Here is a 22,430-nt window from a genome sequence, read left to right as displayed (position 1 = left end):
TTTTTCCTAGTAATTAATTTGCAAAATATATTTGAACGATTAAGACTGAGTGTAGAGTTGAATGGTTTACCACAGTCCGCACAAAGATGCATTCAATTAAATGTTTTCATATTTTAAGAGCTGAAAAATGCTGGAATTATTTTCTGATCAGAGAATGGTTTCACTTTTATCCATAACATGGTTTCAGTGGCCTTTCAAAAGTAATGGAAACAAAAAGCTCTTGGTAAAAGCAGACGCTGTTTTCACTGTGGTTTTCTGAAGCAATTGCTTCCAGTTGGTGAATGTGTTTATTGAAAGGCTGAGAAAAATCCCTCATTATGTCTGCACAACTGTAACCTAAAGTCCAACTCCTAAAGTAAAATGAAAGTTCCATAATCACCTATATAAGTTTACAAAAATATTATTTCTTGGAAAACCAAGAGGACTCCTCAGCAAATCACATTTTCTTTGGCTCAAATTAATTGGCTGATTTTGCTGGGCTACTTAATAACAATACTTGCACTGCTCTGTTTTCACAGTAAGCAGAAAATCTTGGAGACCTCCCTCCATTTTGAAAATTGAATCACAGAATATTCTTGAGGATGTAATCTCATTTTGAGCCTTGCTGAAAGTTCCCCACCATGTAGTAACAGCTGCTGAGAAAGGCAGAATTGCATGCAACAATTTATTGGGTTAAGGAGTGTATGAAGGGAAAAAAAAAGGAAAAAGAATTCCCCCTATGGTTCTCAAATATCCTCTTCTATTTGCTTACTTTACCTGCTGCCTCCCCTGTAGGTCCATAATAGCTCAGGGACAGCTGGATTCCATTTTCCAAGGTGGCTGAAAAAGATCCAAACTTGCTCACAGCTTTCTTTTGATTTTTCAATTCTCCTTAAAAAAAAAAATTAAAAAATTAAAAAAAAATTTCAAAGATAGCAACACATACCAGAACCACCTGACTTGTAATCCAATGGCTGGTGTAAAAAGTGGAACCTCAGTGAGGATGACTAACCTAAGTAGATTAAATAGGGCAGGGAAAACCAACATTCCATTCATAGGGTCCTACATAATACTCAGTTTTGTGCAATATACCTGTGGTTTTTTATCCAGAAATAGCATTCTAGTTAGCTAGGTGTATAAAAACAGGTTTAATAGCAACAAACAGTGAAAAGTCTTATTGAATTTAAGCAGCAAAAGAACCTAGCTCTGGAGTTATGTGTCCTTGGTTTCTTGGCTAACAACAACGTTGAACTGCTCATTTCTATTACATGTGGCCTATGCACTAATAAAAATTACTGTCCCTCACACATGGACACAGGGACAGGAGCTGGACTTTGATTATCCCTGAGGTTCCCTTCCAACTCAGGATATTCTATGATTCTACGTGTGTACTTTGAGGAAAAAGTAAAAAAAAAAGACAAAAAGTTGAGAAATTAAATCCACAGACATGTCTAGGATTTGTAAAAGTGGATCAGGAGTCAAACTCACACAGAGGTGCAGATCAAGGTGCAGATCAATGTGATGAGTATGTCATGGTGAAAACCACATGAACTAGGCAAGATGCAGCTCCTAGACACTGGGTCCTACCTTGCCTCTACTTCAACTGCTGCTGCTTCAAAGAAATGTTCTGTTGGTAAGAGGAAAACTTGGGATTTCCCATAGAGGAAACAGCTTCTTAAAAGTGTGAGGAGTAGCAAAGTAGACTATAAAAGAAGGTTAAGCCAGGCCTAACTATCTCCCAGTCTCGTAACATGGGACACATCCTGAGACCTTGTCTGCTCCCAGTTCTTGTCTGTCATTGCAATGCTCAGTGCTGAATACCACCTGCAGGATGCAGTTTTGGAATTTTGACTGCTTTACAAGTTTACCATTGTACCATCCAGCCACTGTCAAGTATTAGAGTGGATTGCTTCTTGTCTTCCCTACTGCCTTTCTATAAGGTGCTCCTGTTTACATGGGAGGAAAGCCTCTCACTTGTGCCCAGTGAATGTGACTTGTCTCAGATACTCACTCACTGATGATTGCCAGTACTGTCTGACAGACCCCAGAATGATACAGGTCAGCTGTCAGAAGTGCAGACAAAAAACGTCTCATTGTGGAAGGGATGCACATTTTCTATTCAGACAACATACAGTCTGAATCACATCACTGCTGGCAGCTGAAGCCAAGGGGAGAAGCAAGAGCAGGATGCTTTCTAAGACGGATGAAGATTAAAGAGCCAATATGTCTACCAAAAGTTAACCTTTTCCAATACTCTTTAGTTTGGTGACAGCAATTCCAGAAAGCTTTTGGCAAACATATACATGAAGTATTACAGACTGGCTTCCTTCTTGGAAATGCTCTCACCTAGATTCAGAAAGGATTTGGATTCAATGCTTTCTTAGTGTTAACAATATGTCAGAACAGTAAAAGCTGCTTGATTGCAGAAAGATCTGTTTTCACAGCAAAGGTCTTGAGGAGGCACTAATGTTATGGTCATCTGACCCACAATAGGAGGCCCACCTCAAAAGGGGAAATCTTCCCTTTTAAGGGCAGATTATTATCTTTGATCACAGTGGACAGGATTCTGTTTTCCTCTTCTTAGGCTTTCTCAAGTCACTTTAAGATCTGAATGAGTCCTCCACTAAAGAAGAAAGTAATTTTCTTAAAGAATTGTGACTCTTCATTGATCTCCTTGCTTTGGAAAAGAGACTGGTTTGCACATGTTGATCTGCACTGTGCTTCTGTATTTTGCTAAGATCTCACTATACAGCGCTTAAGTCAGCCAACTGGATTTTTACTTTGTTTTATGGAACACTGACTTTTCTTACTCTCTGCCATTAGTAACAGGTTTTTTTCTGTTAGTTGATAAGTTTTGCATCCAGTTATTAAATATGTCAAACTCTTAATTATTCATATCAGTGACATCAATCCACTGACCTGATCTAATTTGCTGTTCTTCATTAATTTCTTGCTCTTCAGCATCTTTAAAGTTTTTCTTGGGGTCTGTGATATGAATCAAGAAATTGTGGTTGTCTTTTATTACTTTTACCTTTATCAAAATTGGACCTGTAAAGCAATGGAATACTATTATTGCTCCCACCAGGCTTCAGAGCTTATTTGCACCCAAATAAACCCTGCACCTGCATCTTCAGGGCACTCAGGAAAAGAAAATTCCTCATAACTGGACTGAATCACTTAATAGAAGACCAAGATGACAAAATTAAGGTTATCTGAGTTTAGACCAAATATTCAAAAACTTCCTGATAATTAGATCTGAGAGGCTGAAGAAGAGCCTGTTGCTTAGATATATTGCATTTGACTGGAAAAGTAATTTGAACATTCTTGAAATGTCATGCATCAGTGGCCATTGAACAAATGAACCAATTTTTCTGTATTTTAGTTTTCTGGTAGTTCTTTTATCTATCAATTGTTAACGTATTACAGGAAAATGTAAAGGTTAGTAGTGATAGAGGCTAATATGGAATTTCTTTAACTGAATTTTTACTGCTGAGACATGAAAAAGCATTTATGGATTAAGAAGCTATGCCATCAGTTAGTACTGAGTCAGAGAAAAGCATAAAGAAATTAAAAATCACCTTTTGCAAACTCTATCTTCTCTACTTGAATCTGTCCTCCATCAGATGGGAAAAGATATTGATTGGTTCCTGATACTTGAATGACATTGTCCCCTGTATTGTAGCCATGAAACTGGAAAAAACAAGTTTTAAATTATGTGTAAATTAGAAAGGCAGAACCCATGAAAGAGGTAAAGGAAAGACAGATCATACTGTACTACTCAACATCTTTTGCTTAGATATTTAACTAATGTAATAAAAACCTTAGTAAATATCTAGCATGCCATTGTCATATCCAAGTAATGTCTCTGTTATTAACTGAAGTAACTTGTTACATGTGAAAACCATCATGGAAACTGAAGAATAGCAAGTAGACTGGCTGGTTAACATACAGTGTGAGAGAAAGAAAAGCTCTGGTCAAGTACAAAGAGACAAAGTACAGTGCCATGGGATCACATAAAGGGGAGGTAAAGATTTAGCTTTCTACCCTCTAGGTTTTGGAATTCAGACTCTGTAAATCTAATTAGATTGCTATGCCTTCCAAAGTGCCACAAGATGGCAAAAATTATATGAGTGAACTCAAACAAGTTCAGACTGAAATTTCATCTATTTCTAAGCTTGAAGTGTGTACTTAAGCAAATTTAAACAAAATTATATTGATGTATGCAAGTTTTGGATGCAAGACAGACTCTGCAAATATTTGTAATCTGTAGTGCAAACTGTTGAAAAACTGTTTGAATGAAACTAGTGAAGAGCTCCCTCTGTTAGTGCAACAGGCAGAAAAAGGGGAGCTACTGTCTCCATTGAACTGTCCAGAGTTCCTGGGATTGCTAGGGACATGAAGCACAATTACAGTTTAGATTTCATGTGCCTTCATCTCCAAGAGTGAGCTGAGCTCTACATTTCCTGTTGTGCACATGTCAACAGAGTTACTTTCTGACATACAGGAAAAATCTGTATTTCAGATTAGGGCCCTTCAAGAACATGAATTTTGAAAGAGGAAATGGAAGAAACAGTGATTTCCAGTGTGGACATTCAACACTTCAACTAGGTCTAGCAGTCCCCTAATATGGGATATGGGACAAGTTCTTATGCTCCTCTTTCCCATCCTCTCCCACAAAAATCACATGATCAACTTCTGTTTCTGTTCATGTCATATACACTAAAAAATAAAATTAAATAATCCAGTGTAGGATAATCTTAAACATTAAAAACCGCTTTTCAAAACTTTTAGAAAAGGATCTGCTGCTAAAACAGTGGAGGTAACAAGACCCAGTTGGGCTTAATTTGCCCTGAACTCAAATTTCACAATAGGTAATAGCATTGATGTAATCTTGACTCTATATATAGTTAGCACTTTTCTAATGTGGTGTAATAATACAACTCCTTACTTTATAAACTTTCTCAGAACATGTTTCTGGAGTGCTACGATCCTCTTCAAGTCCAGGGGCTTTTGCTGACTTCTCTTCGGAAGGTTTTGCATTTGACCCTTTTCTTTCTTTATCTTTTATTTTTGGCTGTCCTTTCTTTTTACTTTTCGAATTTTCTTCTTTTTCTTGTTGTTCTTCCTTTTGTTTTCTTTCCTCTTCTTGTAATCGCTCCTGCTCCTTCTTCCAAGCCTACGTTCAACATTAGGAATTAAACAGACTGTGTTTATCTTTTTACTACAAGATATTTCATGTGTGCATGCTGAAAAGAGTAGAAGCAAATAAAAAGTTTTAAACTAAGGCATGTTTCCAAATGTGTCAAAAGTCTTACAATATTATGCACCAAATTTTGGATACAATTACTGATACATTCAATCTACAGCAGCAGCCATTGTTGACCACAGGAGGTGAATCAGGTAATTGTTCATATCTTACACAACCAGTCATAGGAGAATGATTTTGTTGTATACTTTTCCACAGTGTTTTCCAGCAAACCCCAATGCATCACTGGTATTAGTTTACTCCCCAAATGCAACTGTGAGATAAAATGTTTTTATTGTTTTACAGAAAGAGGAATGAGGTGTCAATGCCAAAACTATCAGCTTGCATCAGGAAGACATTTGAGATTTTCTGAAGTATTTAGGGTTTTATAGCACTTTATAGTCTAAACATGCCAAAGCAGAAGCATTTCTGGGGAAGAAATGGCAAGCATTCAGTTACAAGTCAGGTGTTAGCCTTGCTTGAGCTATGACAGTTAATGGCATTTCCTATCTACGTTCCATATCAGGACTGTAAATGCACAGCATTACACTCTGTGAGAAAGATGAGACATACTATGTCTGTGAGGAGTGAAAAAAAAGCAAGGGAGTATATCAATAATGCTAGATTTGTGCAGATTAATGGATAGTGCCAATGCTAAGACCTAAACAACGGTGCGCTTAATTCCTACCTTAGCCAGAAACTTACTGTGTAAACCTGGGCAAGTCAATTAATCTGTAGTGAATGGTCATGGACTACATCTATAAAATGGGATTCTCTTATATAAGGGAACTCTGAGGTACCATATTTACATTCACTGATTTCAAAGAGCTGTAGACAGTGAAAGCAGAGTTGGGCACACAAGTACTTCCAGGAATCTGGATCTTTTCGTACCTTTACAATCAGAAAACTTCAGTAAATAGTAGGATATTACCCATAACTTTCATTTCCTAGTACTGCAATCATGAATAGCTTTGGAATGCCTAGTCTATCTCCAGATAGTCTTCTCTTAAGAAAACAACATAACACAACTCACAATCAATAAGGAATAAATTAAAGAAAATGGCATAAAAAAATAACGAAGAGCAGAAAAACTAAGAGGACTTAGTCAAGGCTATGTAAGAACAAAGGCTTGCCTTCCTAAGAAAGCAATACTATTTAGCCAATTTCAGAAACATATCTAATTTTGCCTCACTTTTAGAGAATCTTCTCTGATAATGGGACTTTCTTCATAATTGGTTTGAGACTCTGTTATGTTCTCAGTGCCAACTGAAAGGGAGAATAAATGAGGTCATAAATATAGAAAAATGGAATGATTTTAAAAGACAGAAAAGATGTGTAAGTAAATACAAATGTATATACAAAAATAGTAAAAGCATAACAGTACAATGAAGCAAACCTTAAACGTTTTTATAAATAAAATAGAAAGTCCGTTATATCAACATAGGTAAAGACTGGCTCTTTGCTCCTTGCTGTTCAAGGCTTTGCTCTGGCAATATGTTTGTTTTTTAACTGAGCCAGAACAAGCTCAATACCAGAATCATAGACATTACAACCTTTCAGGACAAAAAAAGCCACATAAATGCCATCTGAACCTTCAAACCTTCACTAAAGAAACACCATACCCCTCGTTTACTATTACGGCTTTATAGCATCTACAACTTATTAAAAGAACATCTTCTATAAGTGTAGGTTTATAATATGCTTGGATACCCCATGTGTACCTTCTAGAAAAGATAATTTAAAGCATACTATCAGAAACTTCTAGTTAAATTATTTTGTATGATAAAGTAGAAATTGCAGAGTTAGTGAAATTGAAAACACCTAAGGACACCATTGCCCTGTGTTCCAGCTAGAGGTGATTATCTTCTTTCAGCAAGTGAACTACTCTATGAATCATATTTGTCATGAAGCACCACATGGGCAATATTCAATCTAGCTCCTGTGACAGCTAGATATGTACAAATTATGATTTAGTAGTCATAACTGTACCTTTAGTTTCCAGACTATAATCAGAGGTGTTAATTGGGTTGAGGAGTAATGTTTCTATTTTTGTAAATGCTAACTGCTAGTCCTGGGAGGTTCCAAAGTGCATTCTCAAAAAAGGTAAAAAAGCAAAGGTTAAGCGTAAACAAATAGTTGTTAATACTACTTAGATACACAAGCAGATGATTTTGACAAAAGTTATTTTTGTCAACAGGAGTTTTTTAGATTCTGTTGCCTGCTGAACAGTTAATGTATGAACTGCTCACAATTTTCAGTACCCAAAATGTTGCTTGTAATTCAACTTTGCTCTGCAGTCTTGTCAATTCAAGTTTCCAGTTTTAGCTTCTGACTTCCAGCTTTTATCCTGCCCTTTAAAAAGGAATTTTCCTGAACTGTATTGCCAGCTTTAACTACTACTCACGGCTTCACATGTTCAGTCATCAGAGCAGATTCATATTTGTATGTAATCCTTAATCTCATTAGATAAGTATAGCTATTGAAAATGTAAATTGATACTAAAGGTCTCAGTTTTCAGAACAGAGAAAGATGCAGAATATATAAATATATATATATATATTTAAGTAATTCCAAAACATATTTGTGCCTATAGAGGTGTCAAAACAAGGTCATCCTATGAAAATGCCTATGCAATTGTGCTCTGAACAAATGTGTGTCTCAGCACTTAGAGTGAAAAATTAATTTTCTAGAATACAATAAAAAGATACCCCCTTTTGGCTTTCTTAGTAAAGTCAGTTTTTTTGACAGCACAGGTAGACAGTCCAAGAGGGCCCTCTGCCATGGCTTTTTCCAATTTAAAAGAGTATTTCCTTACCCATCTCCTCTTTTTGGTATTTAGCTTCTTCCTCTTCCACCCAGTCTTTAATTGAGTCAGCTACCAGCTCAAGATAGTTTCTGAAAAGCAAAATATCCCTCTATTTAGCATAATACAGTTTTCACTAATATGATTCCAACAAGATCACTTGGCTTCTCAGTTTCTTATACAAGTATTATTCTATAATCTTTAAGACAATGCTGGTATTTGACAGGGTTTCTCTCAGTTTTTACAGGAACTAGTATTTGCTTAGTACATGTTATACTTGTAATATTGGTTATCCTTTCTGCAAAGAAATATAAGAAACTTGTCTGCCAAAGAACACCTGCTCTTAAAGAAAAATCTAGGAAATTAGAACACTTAAAGATATTCTGTTTTAAAAAGGTTCAGACTCGTTCTCATCCTCACTGTTTTATCACTGAATAACTTATTTTCTTAGTTCCTCTTGACTGATGCTGGCTTTTAGAATATGCTTCATTTGTTTGTTCAGAAACTGAATCATTATTGTACATAATGTCAAGCTCTTCCTTATTGGTGTGACAAGAAAGGTGTTTGGAAATTGTTATCCAAATCCAGATTAGAGACTCAGTGTACCATAAACTGGCATAAATTAAGAATAGTCACAATTAATACTTAACAATTAAGTTGAAGTGAGAACTGAATGACGAACTGATTCAGAGTTTGAAGTTAGCATCTGCAACTTCAGATGCATTTTCTCATCTTCTAAAGATGTCTGAAATAAAAGCTAAAGTAGCTCACTGTAAACAACTGCTTTCAAGAGAGGAGGAAGCCTGGGAATCTTATATACAGCTGCTACTCAACCCCTCATTCAGAGTGTTTTCACAATTCTTTAAAGTAAAATCCTTCATGCATGCAAAATGAAAAGGAGCTTTAGAAGAATGCATCAGATTCAGTTGCTGTGTCTTCATGACATTTTGTATTTACAAGTTCAAGATGATTCAATTGTAATCAAAAACTCTGTATGGAGTAGAGGCTTTGGGTATGAACATGTAGACAACACAATCAATTCTTGACCTCATTACAGTTTTAAAGTTCTTATTGCAGCATTACACTGTATGTCCAAGAGAATTAATATGTAGGCCATGTACGCAGGCTGGAGTATACAGTTCATGTACAACTCCAAAACACACAAGTCTCTCCCAGCTTCTGCAATGTAGGTGGAGTCTGCTTTGGGAAACCTGCATGGAGAAACTGTTCATCATATATATACTCAGTAGGGAGGAGGTTATTCTGCTTGTATCTGAAGAAAAGTGTACAAGCTCTAAAAACCTATGGTGTTGAAAACAAAAGGCAAAACTAGTCTGGAACATAGAGTTGCCAGTACTGGAATAACTTGAAGATGAATATACGTTATAAATAAAAAAGAGATTATTCGTGTGGAAAATATTTTAGGCCAATGAAACAGTCATTCAAAGTCTAAAATACACATTCTATTAATATGTGTTCTGATGTCACTACTGCCAATGTCTGACTCAGAAGCATTTCTCAGAAAGGATTATTCTTTTCCAGTAACTTGTGTAATGTGTTTACAATGAAACTGTAAACAAACGTCATTAAGATTAATTTGAGCAAAAGAACCATTTTGATAATGCCTGAATTCATTTGGCTTCATTGATAGAGTGGCCACTTATCCCAGTCAGAGTTAAAATGTTTTATATACACACTTACCACTGCAGGTACATGTGTCCATGCCTTTGGATTCCCTCACTCAGTAGCATCCTTTAGATTTCACACACAGCCTCTGGCTGCCTACCCTTTAAACAGTATAATTTCTGAATTTTTGCATTTTCTACATGCACTACAGGACCTGATATCCACAAAGAAGAAAAAAAGGTAACTGGGACCTCCAGGAGAAAAAGATGCTGCAATGTCAGATATTTAATTTCCTCTTTTCATGACAATTTGCTGCAACAGGACTCATTGTAATCAAAGTGAAATTATTCTGTGATTCTGTAACCAACTGATTATCAGATAACAGAACCATATTCCAGACAGCAACTACAAAACCATCCTACAAACCTAGTCTGTGTTCTATAAGATGTCACAATAAAGAAGCAACAAGTGAACACAGATAGAGAACTCCTATCAGAGAGATTGTCAAGCACCACATCTGTTGCGCATTTGTGACTCTTCTGGGATGACAGTGTGATTCTTAAAAATATACCAAAAATTAGAATAATAGTAATTATAATAAAATAAAAATCAATAAATTGTTACTAAAATCATCAGGAGTCAGTTATTTCATACAAAGGTAAAAACAAGTCACACTACCACTTAATTAATAAGTAGAGTTTGTTCCCATTTCTGGCAACTCAGCAGGATCTGGAAGCTAATTGCAGGCAACAGCTTGAAGCACTCCAGGTATTTAATGAGTGTCTTCCACAGAAGTGTTATGTTGCTTGGAAACATACACTAGCAAATATTTATGATACTTTGGAAATTTGAAGTGATCTTGAGCAGAAAGGTTGAATAAGGTCTGAAAATGTGCTGATCATTTTGCACAGTATGGGCAGGTATCAATGCCACATAACAGAACCAAAACAGGGCCTATAGCTCTTCAAAAATTATAAGTAGTGATTATAGCAGTGATATTGAATCTGTCTAAGAAACAAGAGCAAAGCCAAACCATCTTCTTACTGTTCATGCCATTTTCTTTAGGAACTCCTTGCTGCTTTGAAACAGAACCTGATGAAGTGTCACTGGACAATGAAGGCATGCCTCAAGCAGAAGTTATCTCTAATGTCTAAGCCTTGTTTCCAGTGGATGTGGCAGAGTAAGAAGGAGGAAGAATACAGCTATTTCACCACCAACTGAACAACAATGTATCTACCAGATGATGTGTCATTTCTCCTTTGGATGCAAAATTAACAACTTTTCTTTTGCATGTACCAAGAGCTTTTCCCATTTCTCAGCTGGCCTTGAGCTATTTCAATGCCCTTTCAAGGTGACCAGCCAAATTATTCTACAATCCCACACATGAACAGTTGTTCTTTCAGGCAGAAATGCTTCCTGAGGAAGTCTGGTACCTCCTTATTGGCTTCTACAGCACCAATATGCTGTTGGACTGAGGTGTTACTCAGCGTATGCCCACACCAGGTGGCATGTTGGATGTACTGGGGTGTGTGATCTGCTCTCTGCTGTTTGTTCCAAAAGTGTATGGGTCTCCCCTGGGTCTCATGTCATATGTGTCAACCCTGCCCAGACAACTCAAACACACCAGGCAGCTAAACTGACACCAACTGTTTATGTCTAAGAAACTTGAATTAGGCATTTGAAGTCCAATGTCACAAAGAAGAGTGAGAAGAACTGGCAGAGTAAAGAGCTCTGGGCTTCAACATACTTCTGTGTAACACACCTTGAGACCACAGACCCTCTGCTTGGGTCTGTCTGAACACAAGACCCAGCTTTACTTGAACATACTATCTTACACTTATCTTTTGGGGAAGATTTTAGTTGCTATTTAAATGCAAAACTGCTGACCAGACATTTGGTGCATCTGCCCAACAGAACAGAACATCCAGCATTTTCTCCAAGGAACTTTGAATATCTGCTGAAAAATCTCTTCCAGCTCTGGTCCTAGTCACTGCTAATCACAACTACCTCTTCTCATGGCAAATAATGTAAGTTCAAGTGCCTGAAAAGCTGAGATGTACCTACACAGAGTTCCTTGACTGAGAGCAAAGATACAAAATAAGATAAAAAAATACATCTTCAGGAAGGCACATTTTCCCTATTTAGTATTCAAACCTGTTCAAATATATGAGTCAACAAAAGTTTCCATCAAAAAATTCCCATAATCTGATAAATGCGGCACTACACTTAGAAAGGAATGCCAAATGGGGTGTTTTCTACCGGATAATTTGCTTGAAATTCTGTTTGATAAATCTAATTAACCCACAGAGCACCAAAATGACACAGTTGAAGACAGCTCAGCTGTCTCTCCATTGCATTTTAACTTCTTTACATATTAGTACATGCACACTGTTTCTATTTTCAGTTAATTATTTGCAATAGCACTTGGATCTACATCACCATTTATGTCACTGCTTCAGTGCAAAACATATTCCAAAATAAATAGGTCCTCTGACAAAAGAGCTAATAATGGACATATCCACCACTTGCATGCCTCTAACTGGTGAGCAGATAGTTACAAGGAATGAAGAAGAATGTGTTATTCTCTAAAAAGAAATTCTAATATTAAAGGGATTTGAAATTTTCTCAAAATAATTTTCCCACTGAATCACTTAATTTATGAGGGAAGTTCAAAAACCTGGTAAGTATATACTTACACAGAAATTTTTTTTAACATCCTTCAATTGAAATGTCCCCAGCACAGTTTTCTTGATATGGTATTCCTTATACAATTTTGTACGTATGTGTGAATTATTTACATTTTTATATTTGGTGGTAAGGAGCTACACACTGCATTGTTCTCACTCAGAAAGGTTAAACAGAATTCTTTTGATATGGCCCTGTTTGTATGACTTGCTTTCTCGTGAATGTGTCACATAGCTGTATCTTATATTCAAGGCATTGTCCCAAGCACTCCCAGGCAAGCTTTAATTGAAAATGACTGTGAATGAGACACAGAAGATAAAATCAATTACCTGAATCCAACATTAGAGTGCAGGGCAATACCCCAAGTCTCTTGGCACAGACGATGTTGATTCATAGGATTGTGAAAAACCATTAGTAAAGACTTATCTTGAGCATGATAAAAGGAATCAATACATCTGTATTCTTGGGATGCTCTATGAAGAACCTGAAAAGGAAAGAAATAAAGGTTCATCTTCCCTGCAAGCAGTAGCATGTGTACAGGGGCTGCACAGCACAGCTTTGAGCAACAGGTGCTCCAGAACTGCACTCTCCTACAAGATGTACTCAAAGCCTTTGGACTCCAGCAACCTGAATTGTTCAGCTAGGTAGAAATTGAAACTGCATCATTACTCATGTTGAGAAGAGACACCAACTATGCTCCACCTTCTGACTGACCATGAATGAAAATGTTCAGCTACATAAAAACCAAATAAAATAGTAAACAAATACTTGAACAAGTATAAATAATAAAAAATTTAAATAAACAGTAAACAAAATGAAAACTATCACATACCAAATAATAAGAAAACAAATTTACTTATTTCTTAATCTCAGTTGAGTTTACTTGGTATACAATTTGCTATACTATGACCTGCACATCTCTGAGAGTTACTGTGATGTACCTTATTCCACTCCACTCTGCACTGCCCCTTAATTTTCAATATTTACACTGTCATCAGGTTGAAACTTATTTTATAGTCATAGATAGAAGAAAACCTTCTTTTAAACTATTATTTTTCAGAACAATGCAACTGAAGCTTCTATAAGGATCTGTTTCATGCTCTTGCCAGGAAGGGGTGAGGCTGATCAAGTTGGTAGATCCCAGGGTTCTCCTTTCCACCCTTTTTAAACATGTATACAATATTTCCTTTTATCCAGTCACCTGGGACTTCTTCTGACTGCCATAAATTTTCTTACAGCAGGTTATTTTCTCTTGCAATAAAATGCTATTTTCTATTACTTTTATTTTCTATCAATGTCTTTTTACTAGACTCAGTAGTTATTGACAGTTGAAGTAGTATTAGCTATTTATGTTGCATCAGAAGGGATTCCCCATGTATTGAAATGCATGACCAGAGTGTAAAATTGTGACACTGAAGTGGTGCTGCAAAAGTCCAAGCAGCCCTTCCTTCACCCATGTATAGCATATGTCAGTGACAAATAAGAATTCCAGCCTATGAAGGGAGCAGAGAAACTAACAATCCACTCCTTCCAAGAGGATGCCTCCTGACTTAATCCAACAACACTTGAACATATCTTTCACATTTCTGTTTTTCTGAGAGACAAGTTTTAGTGTTTAGCCTGCAATATTTCTATAAATTATGCTTTTAGCCTTTAAAGAGTGAAGTACTGAAGTACTGTAACAACCAAATTTCCTATTTGCCCATAAAACATATACTGCATAGGTGCAAAGTATGTTTTCACATACACTGCACTAATGAGTCCCAAAACTGCCATGGACGATCACCCCTAAGGACAAGGTGGTTTTGTCTTCATCACAGATTTAGCCAAGAGACTTGATACCAAATAAGGCAGCTCCAGTTTGGCCAAATCAGGAAATAAAAATGCATTACAAATAAAATTTCACATCAAGAACTGAGAAGTAGCTAAAGCACAATGAGTTTTGGTAAAAATGAAAAAAAGAGATAAAACTGAATCAATTATCTAGCAGGAAAATGTCCTGAACTCCACTACTAATACTGTATATAGTGTTCTGAGGGGTGAATGCATGAATGAAATTGTCAGTTCACAGATACCTGAAGAAGAATATGTGGTTGAAAATGCTCTTCCAAACTCCAGTCTGTCAAGCAATGCCTCTGTGTCTTTTTTAGTTCTTCTAAACTTGGTCCTAGGCCATCATTTTCCGGACACATCTCAAAATACAATAAACCAAAATAATGAATATCAACATTTCAGTGTCAGTTGTGTTAAACTGACTGTAATCTTGTTGGATTAATAGACAGCATCCCATGTTGCCTCACAGTTAACTGCATAATGATGCATATGTGCAGACCTGTATGGCACTGTTTAATAAAAGACACAATTACTCCCAAGGGGTTTTGATTTTGGATTTTATGACAAAATAATCTAAATACTTTTATTATTAGCTTACATGTTTTTCTGTTCTGTAAGCAATTACGAGTATTCAAACATGTTCTATGATGTAATTTTAAAATTGCTATGTTTATTATGGGATGTATGGCAGACAGGTGATTCTGAAGATGCCAAACTACACAGTTTACTAGTGTGACACAGTTTGACAACTTCTTTTAAACTTTCCCATTTCACAGAATTATCATTAGCAGCTTCACCAAAACCCGTCACCTTGGAATTCAAAGAAAGTGATTTCACAGTGCTTAAAAGTTATCTCAGTATATGCCAAACATCACAAAATTAACATTTGCATGCAGCATTGCAAAAGAATCCCCAGTAACATGTCCTGATATTGGGCAGTATTTTCTGTCGCCTCATGTTAAAGCCTAGTTGACCCAGTTTCTCACACTTGCCATATCAGAAAGAAGATGATCCAATTCTTTGGTCAAGAGAGGACCAACCAGATCAACTCCATCTTCGTAACTTATTTCTGTATGCTCTGGAAATTAAAAGCAGAATTTAAAGAATTTTTACAGAAATTTCCACCCTACTGAAGTTGGAGTAATGCAATTTCTTTAGTCTCCCCGATAAGATCAACATCCAGTTGAAGCTTCCTTTTATCACACTTGTTCTGTAAATACATGATCAGCTCTGCTAACCCTGTTTACTAAAAGAGCACTAAAATCCAGTAACAAGCGCAAGATAATTAAATAAAATAAAAAAAGAGAAAAGAAAAATAAAAAGGACACTTTATAAAACCTACTCAAATCATCCTATCTGACCTATGGTGGCCCACTAAAAATACTCTCAGAAGTATCCTTCAGATTCATAAAAAAAGAATCATTTTTCTTCATACTTTAACAAACAGTCCTTTGCACAGATGATATTTAAAAAAAGGGCAAAATCAATTGCTTTGATATTTTCACACTTTTTTGACAAATGCAAATTTTAAAGTTTAAATTAATTTGATTTATAGAGATCCATAAGCTACTGACAGAATATTACTTCTCCTGAGGAACTGACCAGTCATTCCATTGTTACAATGAGCACCTGATATGAAAAGCATCACACAAGGACTTTAACGTCTATATTCTCTTGATTTTTTAAAAATAATTTCCTTTAAATAGAATTCTTTATTCCCTAAGTTAGGGCAGAGATCAGTATTATTTGATGAAAATTCACGTGCACAAGAAAGTTACTCTTTTTGGTGGAAAATACACCACAAAGTATTTGTTCTTAAGTGTCTTAACCAGCTCAGCTTCCAGACATATACCTTTAGGCTCTGCTTCTCTTGGAAATTACTTCTGTTTACTGACTACTTTTAGAAGACTGAAGAAACCTGAAAGCAAAGGTTTTATCTTCCTGGTATTTGCTTTTGTGCTGCAGAAGTACTGAAATATTGTTATGCTTGTAACTGCAAAATTTAATACTGTGACTAGTATAAAAGCAAAATAAACTAACACCCAAAAATGTTCCCAATATTCAGAAGAAAAGCAGATAATCAGGACTCATTTTTGCCTACTCCACTCTTCTGAGGAAAGGATCCCATTGAAGCTGCTTGCTTAGACATCCCTATTAGGAAAGTATGGATTGCCCATGGATAAGGAGTGATGGTTTTAAAGGAAAGGGGAATAGATTCAGACTCAAAACCAGGACGAATTTTTTATAATGAGGGTGGTTGAAACACTGGAACAGAATTTTCAGAAAGGTGGTGGATGCTTCACCCCTGGAAGCACTGGAGGTCAGACTGGACTCTGAGAAACCTGATCTAGTTGTAAATGTCCCTGCTTATTGCAAGAATAGATGACCTTCAGAGGTCCCTGCCAACCTAAACATTGATTCTATGAACCTAAAGGTATAGTTGCTTAAACTGACTTAATTTCTACTTTTCTTGCCTCCCAAAAAATAATCACGTGTTTTTAATATTGCTTTTTGGCCAACACATCTCCTTTAAGCAGGCCAACAACTTTCCATTAAGTTACAATCTGCAGGAGAAAAAGTAGACCTTCAAAAATTTCACTCTGCATCATCTATAATTGTTAATGTTGTACTACAAAATGACTTTTGTCTTTATTCTAGTATTCCTACAGAGTTACTCAGTGTACAGGCTATAAAATACGTGAAAATTTGGTGACTTGTACAAGGAAGAAAAATCACATCCCTGCAATAGCAAATGATATGGTAAGACAAATAGTGGATTCAAATCCTTCAGGAGTAATGCAAATAGAAAGCTTTTTACCAAAGTCTCCTGGAGATTTCCCATTAAGCTCCTTTTTCATAAGGACGAGTTGTCTCAGCTGTCTTGCAAACAAGTCTGGATTATCCCAAGGGATATAAGACACTTTAGAACCACCTCCAACCAGAGAACCAGAGCTCTCCAGGAAACCAGAGTCACTCAGCCCAGTCAGCTTCAGGCTTTCAAAAGTAAACACTCTGAAGGCTCTTTCTACTTCAGCCCAACTCAGATGTTCTAAAAAAGAATCACAATCATTAACTGAAAATGTCCTTACAGCGCAGCAGAAAATAAATAGAAGAATATTTAAGTGTATTTTCTTGGCAACTCTGCAAAAGCCAACAGCAATTTCCTTAATGGTACTGGATCAACTTATGTGGACTACATTTTACACTGCATTCAAAGTTGAATGCTTCCAAATTGCAAAACGATATGCCTAAGTATTAATCCATCTTAAATGAAGTGGTTCCTACATCTGAATACCTTCTGGCTCATTAACTTTATATAAATGATGTTGATTTTAAAACACTGAGTTGGCTTTATCAGACCAGTTAGCAATTAGTTCTTTTCAGTTCATGAAATATTTCCATTATCTGTAGCTTCTAAAACAAATATAATTTTTTTCCTCTTCAGACAGAATTTTACACATAATTTAAACAGAAGTATGCAAGGTACAAAGGCAGTAATAAATCCAGTTTTGCTTGTATGCATCAGTGTCCATATAACAATGACAATCTTGCAAAGGACTGAGGTTTAAAACAGGTAGTACAATGTCCAAATCACATAAAGAATATCTTCAGTTTGAAATGCTTTCTCTTTAGGGTGGTTAAGCACCTAAGCATGTTGTATATCTTCTGTTCAAATTAATAATCTTCTTTGATAAAAGCAAAGGCTTTGCTAGCTAAGTTACCATTTGGGAGAGTCTGGCAGTATAATATGGTCCAATGAAGACCATCAAATTCAATACCCATCAGCTGGAAGTCTACAGCAATACAGAATACTTTAATAACTTACTGTCCAAAATGAACATACCAACAACTAGAAACAACATTGCGAAGTGTAAATTAATCCAACTTCAGGATGAAAGAGCTGGGAAAGTACCTTCAAATCCTGTGCCTTATATGATGACATAAATGTAACCAAAGGGATTTGGATGTTTATATTTCTTAATAACCTAGAGTCGACTTTTGATACTACCTAAGGGTCTTTATGTAGTCTTTGGCATTGTTTCCCAGTGTATATGTCACAGCGGCAAGCACACTCCAAGAAAAAGTAACTGCAGAAGTGATTATGGCTGGAGAAGTGAATGTAATCTTGGTTTGATAAAGGGACTGCTATAAAGTAGTTTCATTATTCACACCAACAGTTTACACAAAATACATTCTAAAAGCCATGTATTGTTCCATAAAAGTTGTTTATGTGCTTTACCTCCAAAAGGGTGTTGATAAATAAAGAGAGTTTACATCAGTGTCTCTCAAAATGCATTCTATATCCTAGGATCAAAATTGCAATTTTTACAGCTTTTTTTTCCTCAGAATTAGTAAGTGTTTGTATGTTTGCCAGTATAAATAAATGAAGTAGTTCCAAGATACTTCCAGCTCTTTGTAATGCAATATTTAACACTCACACTGTCTTTTCCATTAACCATGAAACTGAGGTCTGAAGTTAGGGTTAACTTGTATAGTAGTCTATAATCATATAAAAGCAGGAATGTGAAAATGGGAAATTCTGCAAAGGTTTTTTTTGCCGCTTAAAGACCTTGTCGCAAAATTTCTGCTCTTTAAGAGGCTCATCAACCAGAAGAAAAAAAAAAAAAATGAAATTATATCAATGAAAATCATTTTACCACTAGTAAAATAATGCATGAGCTCATGAACTGTGGCCAAGTGTTTAGTGCTGTTTTCAGTTGAAGGAGGGGTGAAATGGAAGAGTTCTGAAAGAGGCAGTTTAATCATCATTTCACGCTCAATCTTTTCTGGATTTAAGTTCTCCTGGACCTGGAACAAAAATCAAAGTACCAGAGTTAAAGTAAACTTTCACACTACTGACTTTCTAAAAATTATGTTTGAATAAAGAAGTCTTTCTACAGCAGAAGATATTAGCATGTGCTTAAGCCAGTTGGACATAAATTTGAACACATGCTCACAGTGTGGTTTTGAATCATGGTGTCAGATACTGTAGGCAGAAAAACATTAGACACATAAGAGAATGACTGACAGAATAATAAGAGACATTTGTTAGAAGTAATTTGCCCGTGCAAGTTAGACTTAAAAATACAGAAATATGTACTGGTCTATTCAGAGTGGCAGCAGGTTCCTTCCATGTATTTTTCAGGTGGTCTTGCTACTTTTCATAGTATTATAAACTTATTGATCAGCCTGTGATGAGAAGCATTCCTATATATTTAAGAATTTATTTTTTCAGACTTGGTATCTTTCAGTTTCTCCCTTTTTAGTATTACACACTTATGGTACCTTTTTTTCAACTGCATATTCCAAATGTTTTTGCTCTACTCTTTCCTCAAACATTGTGATATATCCTGAATTTCCTCTTCACTGAGTACATAAAATACATCAAGCATATATCTGCTATTAGCATCTCTCACGTTGATTACTCAGTCCTTCCTTCTGCTTGAATACATCCAATGAGTCAAACTTGAGTTGTTTCTGAATAGTTTTAATCAATGCCTGTCAAAGCATTCCACAGATAATTTGTAATTCATTAAGCCAGGCAGATACACTTTAGCTGTGAAATCTAGAATTGTATTATCTTCAGTGAATTTTTGAAATTTAATGGTAAAACTACACCTTGGATTTGGAAAAATTTGGGACATTCACAGTAGGTTTTTGGTTCAGAAAGTCTGGGAATTGTTACTTTGCAATAATCCCAAACCTTGCAGTCTCTGAACCTTTCTGCTGCTGTTGGAATTTGGCAGTATCTTGGTTACACACTATGCTCCAACTATTTAACCAACCTGAATACACTTGTGTTCATGACCAACCTCTATATATTTTCTTATACTTCTCTACATTTTAGTATTCAATCTATTCTACATCCTAAATCACTGTTAGCAAGTTAGCAACTCATTTTCCATAGTATCATCAGTGTTTAACACCAAATCAGCAGTTCTGTAATATCTCTAATCTATGCCAAGGGCTAAAAATTTTTAATAATAATGCAAATAGATCACTGAAATCAGCATGTTGGTACTCTGTGTTTGTGAGGTGTCCTCTGTCAGTAACCCTTTGCTTCTTAAGTAAAGTAAACTAAACACGTATTGGCGTGTCCATCTCAGTAGAAAAAATCTAGGCTATGCTGTCCTGTTTTGTAAAAACACCACTCCTCCCCTTCTAGTGCATTTAGCATTCATTGCCTGTGAACTTAGGAAATATTTATACATGATAGGAAGCACTGTACCTTCAGCAGGTGAAACCTCTGAGCAAGGGCATCATGGTAGTTAAATAAGAGAGGGTACTGGGGGGTCACAGTCTCTTGTGCACCATACTTAGGAGAAAAGTAGTCATATAGATCCTGCTTAAAAAGAAAAGAAAGAGGTATTAAACCTCAATAATGAGATTTGTCATTTTAGGAAATGAACAAAAGCCAACACAAACCTGTTTTTCACTCATAGGAATTGTAAGAGAAGGAAGGACAGAGATGATATGATCTGCAATGGCACGACGTAGCTCATCTGCCTGAGTCTCTGGTACCACCAGACTCGGTGGTGTGAGGTTTTCTTCACTTGCAATAACCTGGCAAATACAGTATATGTTAGCTTTCATTACAGTATGACTGCTGCTTAACTGTACCAGGACTACCAAGCAAATCCTGCTATAAGTTAAGCACACATCCAGAAATCCTGTTAGGAAAGATAAGTGCAATTTTCTTCTACAAGTAGCAAAAATACAATTTTCCACATTAGTTCCTGCACAAAGCAAGGATTATGGAAAACAGAATTAAATGTTTTTCCTATTAGTTGCTTTTGAAAGAGGAAGAAGAATATTTCCAACTTGAAGTGTTAAGAAATGTTAAGGAACACAGGCAATTAAAAACTGATTGACTATTAGGTGTTGGACTTAGAGTATTATTACCCAAGTCTATTTTCAGACTAAGTTACAAAAAGTAAAAAACTCCAAACATATTGTGAAATATTACTCCTAAAAGGAGGATTTCCAAGTCATATTGTGTGTCTCTTCTAAATCATAGATGGTGCCTGAGTGTAACAGAAGTCTGTCTGAGTGTAATAGATCTGTCTAGCGCCAGCATAGACACTTTTATGTAAAGCTTGCCCTAAAACCTTTGAAATGAGTAAATCAGCAGAAGTTCTGTATCAAAAACATTGCTGCAGGACATGAAAACTTGTTATGGACTTAGATAAGAAATTTGACCTTTCTCCTCATTCAATTATATTTGTAATATTTTATTCAATTGATTATGGAATAACACTATATATACTGGGTAAGTGCACAATATGAAAGAAAATAGAAATTTGGAGTTTTGACTCCTTTGTATTGAACTTTCTTACTCAGTGCCTCCATGCATGTCTCATATTTTAGGTTGAAACAAATGGATTTATTGATCCTTGACCAATTCATTATATCAGGTCTAGGCCAAATTAGCCACAGAAATCAAAAAGAGAACATTCCCACCTGTTCCAACATGCAGCTCAGCATTAAGGGAACAGAAAAGTACTCCTCAGGAATCTGACTCAGCAAGTCATTGTAATACCTCATGTCTACAGAAGGAGGCAAAGAAGAAGTTTCTTCACCTGCTGTAATAAGAGATAAAACAATGAGATTTGTTTGTTCAGAAATGCCAATTTATATTCCAAGTCATTTCTGCAAGCTGCAGATGATAAAAAACTAGGAGGAGCTGTTGACTCAAAGGCAGGGAGGGTCTGCAGAGAGACCTCAACAAATTAGAGGAATGGGCAATTATCAACCATATGAAGCTTAAAATGGGAAAGTGTTGGATTCTGTGCCTGCAATGAGGCATTCCTGGATGTACAGACAAACTGGCAAATGAGAGGCTGGAGAGCAATGCCACAGAAAGGGAGCCAGGGGGTGTGTTTGATGGAAAATTCAATATGAGCCAGCAGTTCCCTGGCAATCTGGAGAGCCAACTTTGTGTCCTGTGGAGCATCAGGCACAACATTGCCAGCCAGGCAAGGGAGGAGATTATCCAGCTCTGCTCTGCACTGGGGTGGCCTCACCTCAAGTCAGGGGAGGTTCAGGTTGATTATTAGAAAAAGTTTCTTCCCCCAGAGGATGTTTGGGCGCTGGAACAGACTCCCCAGGGCACTGATCACAGCACCAGCCTGATCAAGTTCTAGAAGCATTTGGACAATGCTTTCAGGCACTTGGTGTGACCCTTGGAGCTCTCCTATGCAAGGCTAAGTTGGACTCAGTAATCCTTGTGGGTCCCTTCCTACTCAGAATATTCTGTGA

The 22,430-nt window shown here is 36.3% G+C and overlaps 1 protein-coding gene across 1 annotated transcript in view; it reads right to left on the bottom strand.

Moving 5' to 3' along the window:
* Positions 1–22,430, bottom strand: part of SPAG17 (sperm associated antigen 17) — a 91,376-nt gene that overhangs the window by 32,579 nt on the left and 36,367 nt on the right. The window contains exons 10-23 of the mRNA XM_085069744.1: positions 21,633–21,751; positions 20,598–20,735; positions 20,401–20,514; positions 18,830–18,980; positions 16,990–17,220; positions 15,164–15,249; positions 14,414–14,530; positions 12,668–12,822; positions 8,040–8,119; positions 6,417–6,490; positions 4,928–5,155; positions 3,558–3,669; positions 2,899–3,027; positions 757–870 (exon numbers count right to left, since the gene is read on the bottom strand). Coding sequence (XP_084925870.1) covers positions 757–870; positions 2,899–3,027; positions 3,558–3,669; positions 4,928–5,155; positions 6,417–6,490; positions 8,040–8,119; positions 12,668–12,822; positions 14,414–14,530; positions 15,164–15,249; positions 16,990–17,220; positions 18,830–18,980; positions 20,401–20,514; positions 20,598–20,735; positions 21,633–21,751 — 1,848 coding nt within the window. The remainder of the gene's footprint in view (positions 1–756; positions 871–2,898; positions 3,028–3,557; positions 3,670–4,927; positions 5,156–6,416; positions 6,491–8,039; positions 8,120–12,667; positions 12,823–14,413; positions 14,531–15,163; positions 15,250–16,989; positions 17,221–18,829; positions 18,981–20,400; positions 20,515–20,597; positions 20,736–21,632; positions 21,752–22,430) is intronic.

Source organism: Lichenostomus cassidix, chromosome 1 (genome assembly GCF_008360975.1).
Source record: "Lichenostomus cassidix isolate B80296 chromosome 1, HeHo_3.0, whole genome shotgun sequence".
In the NCBI taxonomy this organism is placed as follows: domain Eukaryota; kingdom Metazoa; phylum Chordata; class Aves; order Passeriformes; family Meliphagidae; genus Lichenostomus; species Lichenostomus cassidix.
Note: the sequence above shows the minus strand (reverse complement) of the source record. Positions and strands in the feature narration are given on the sequence as shown.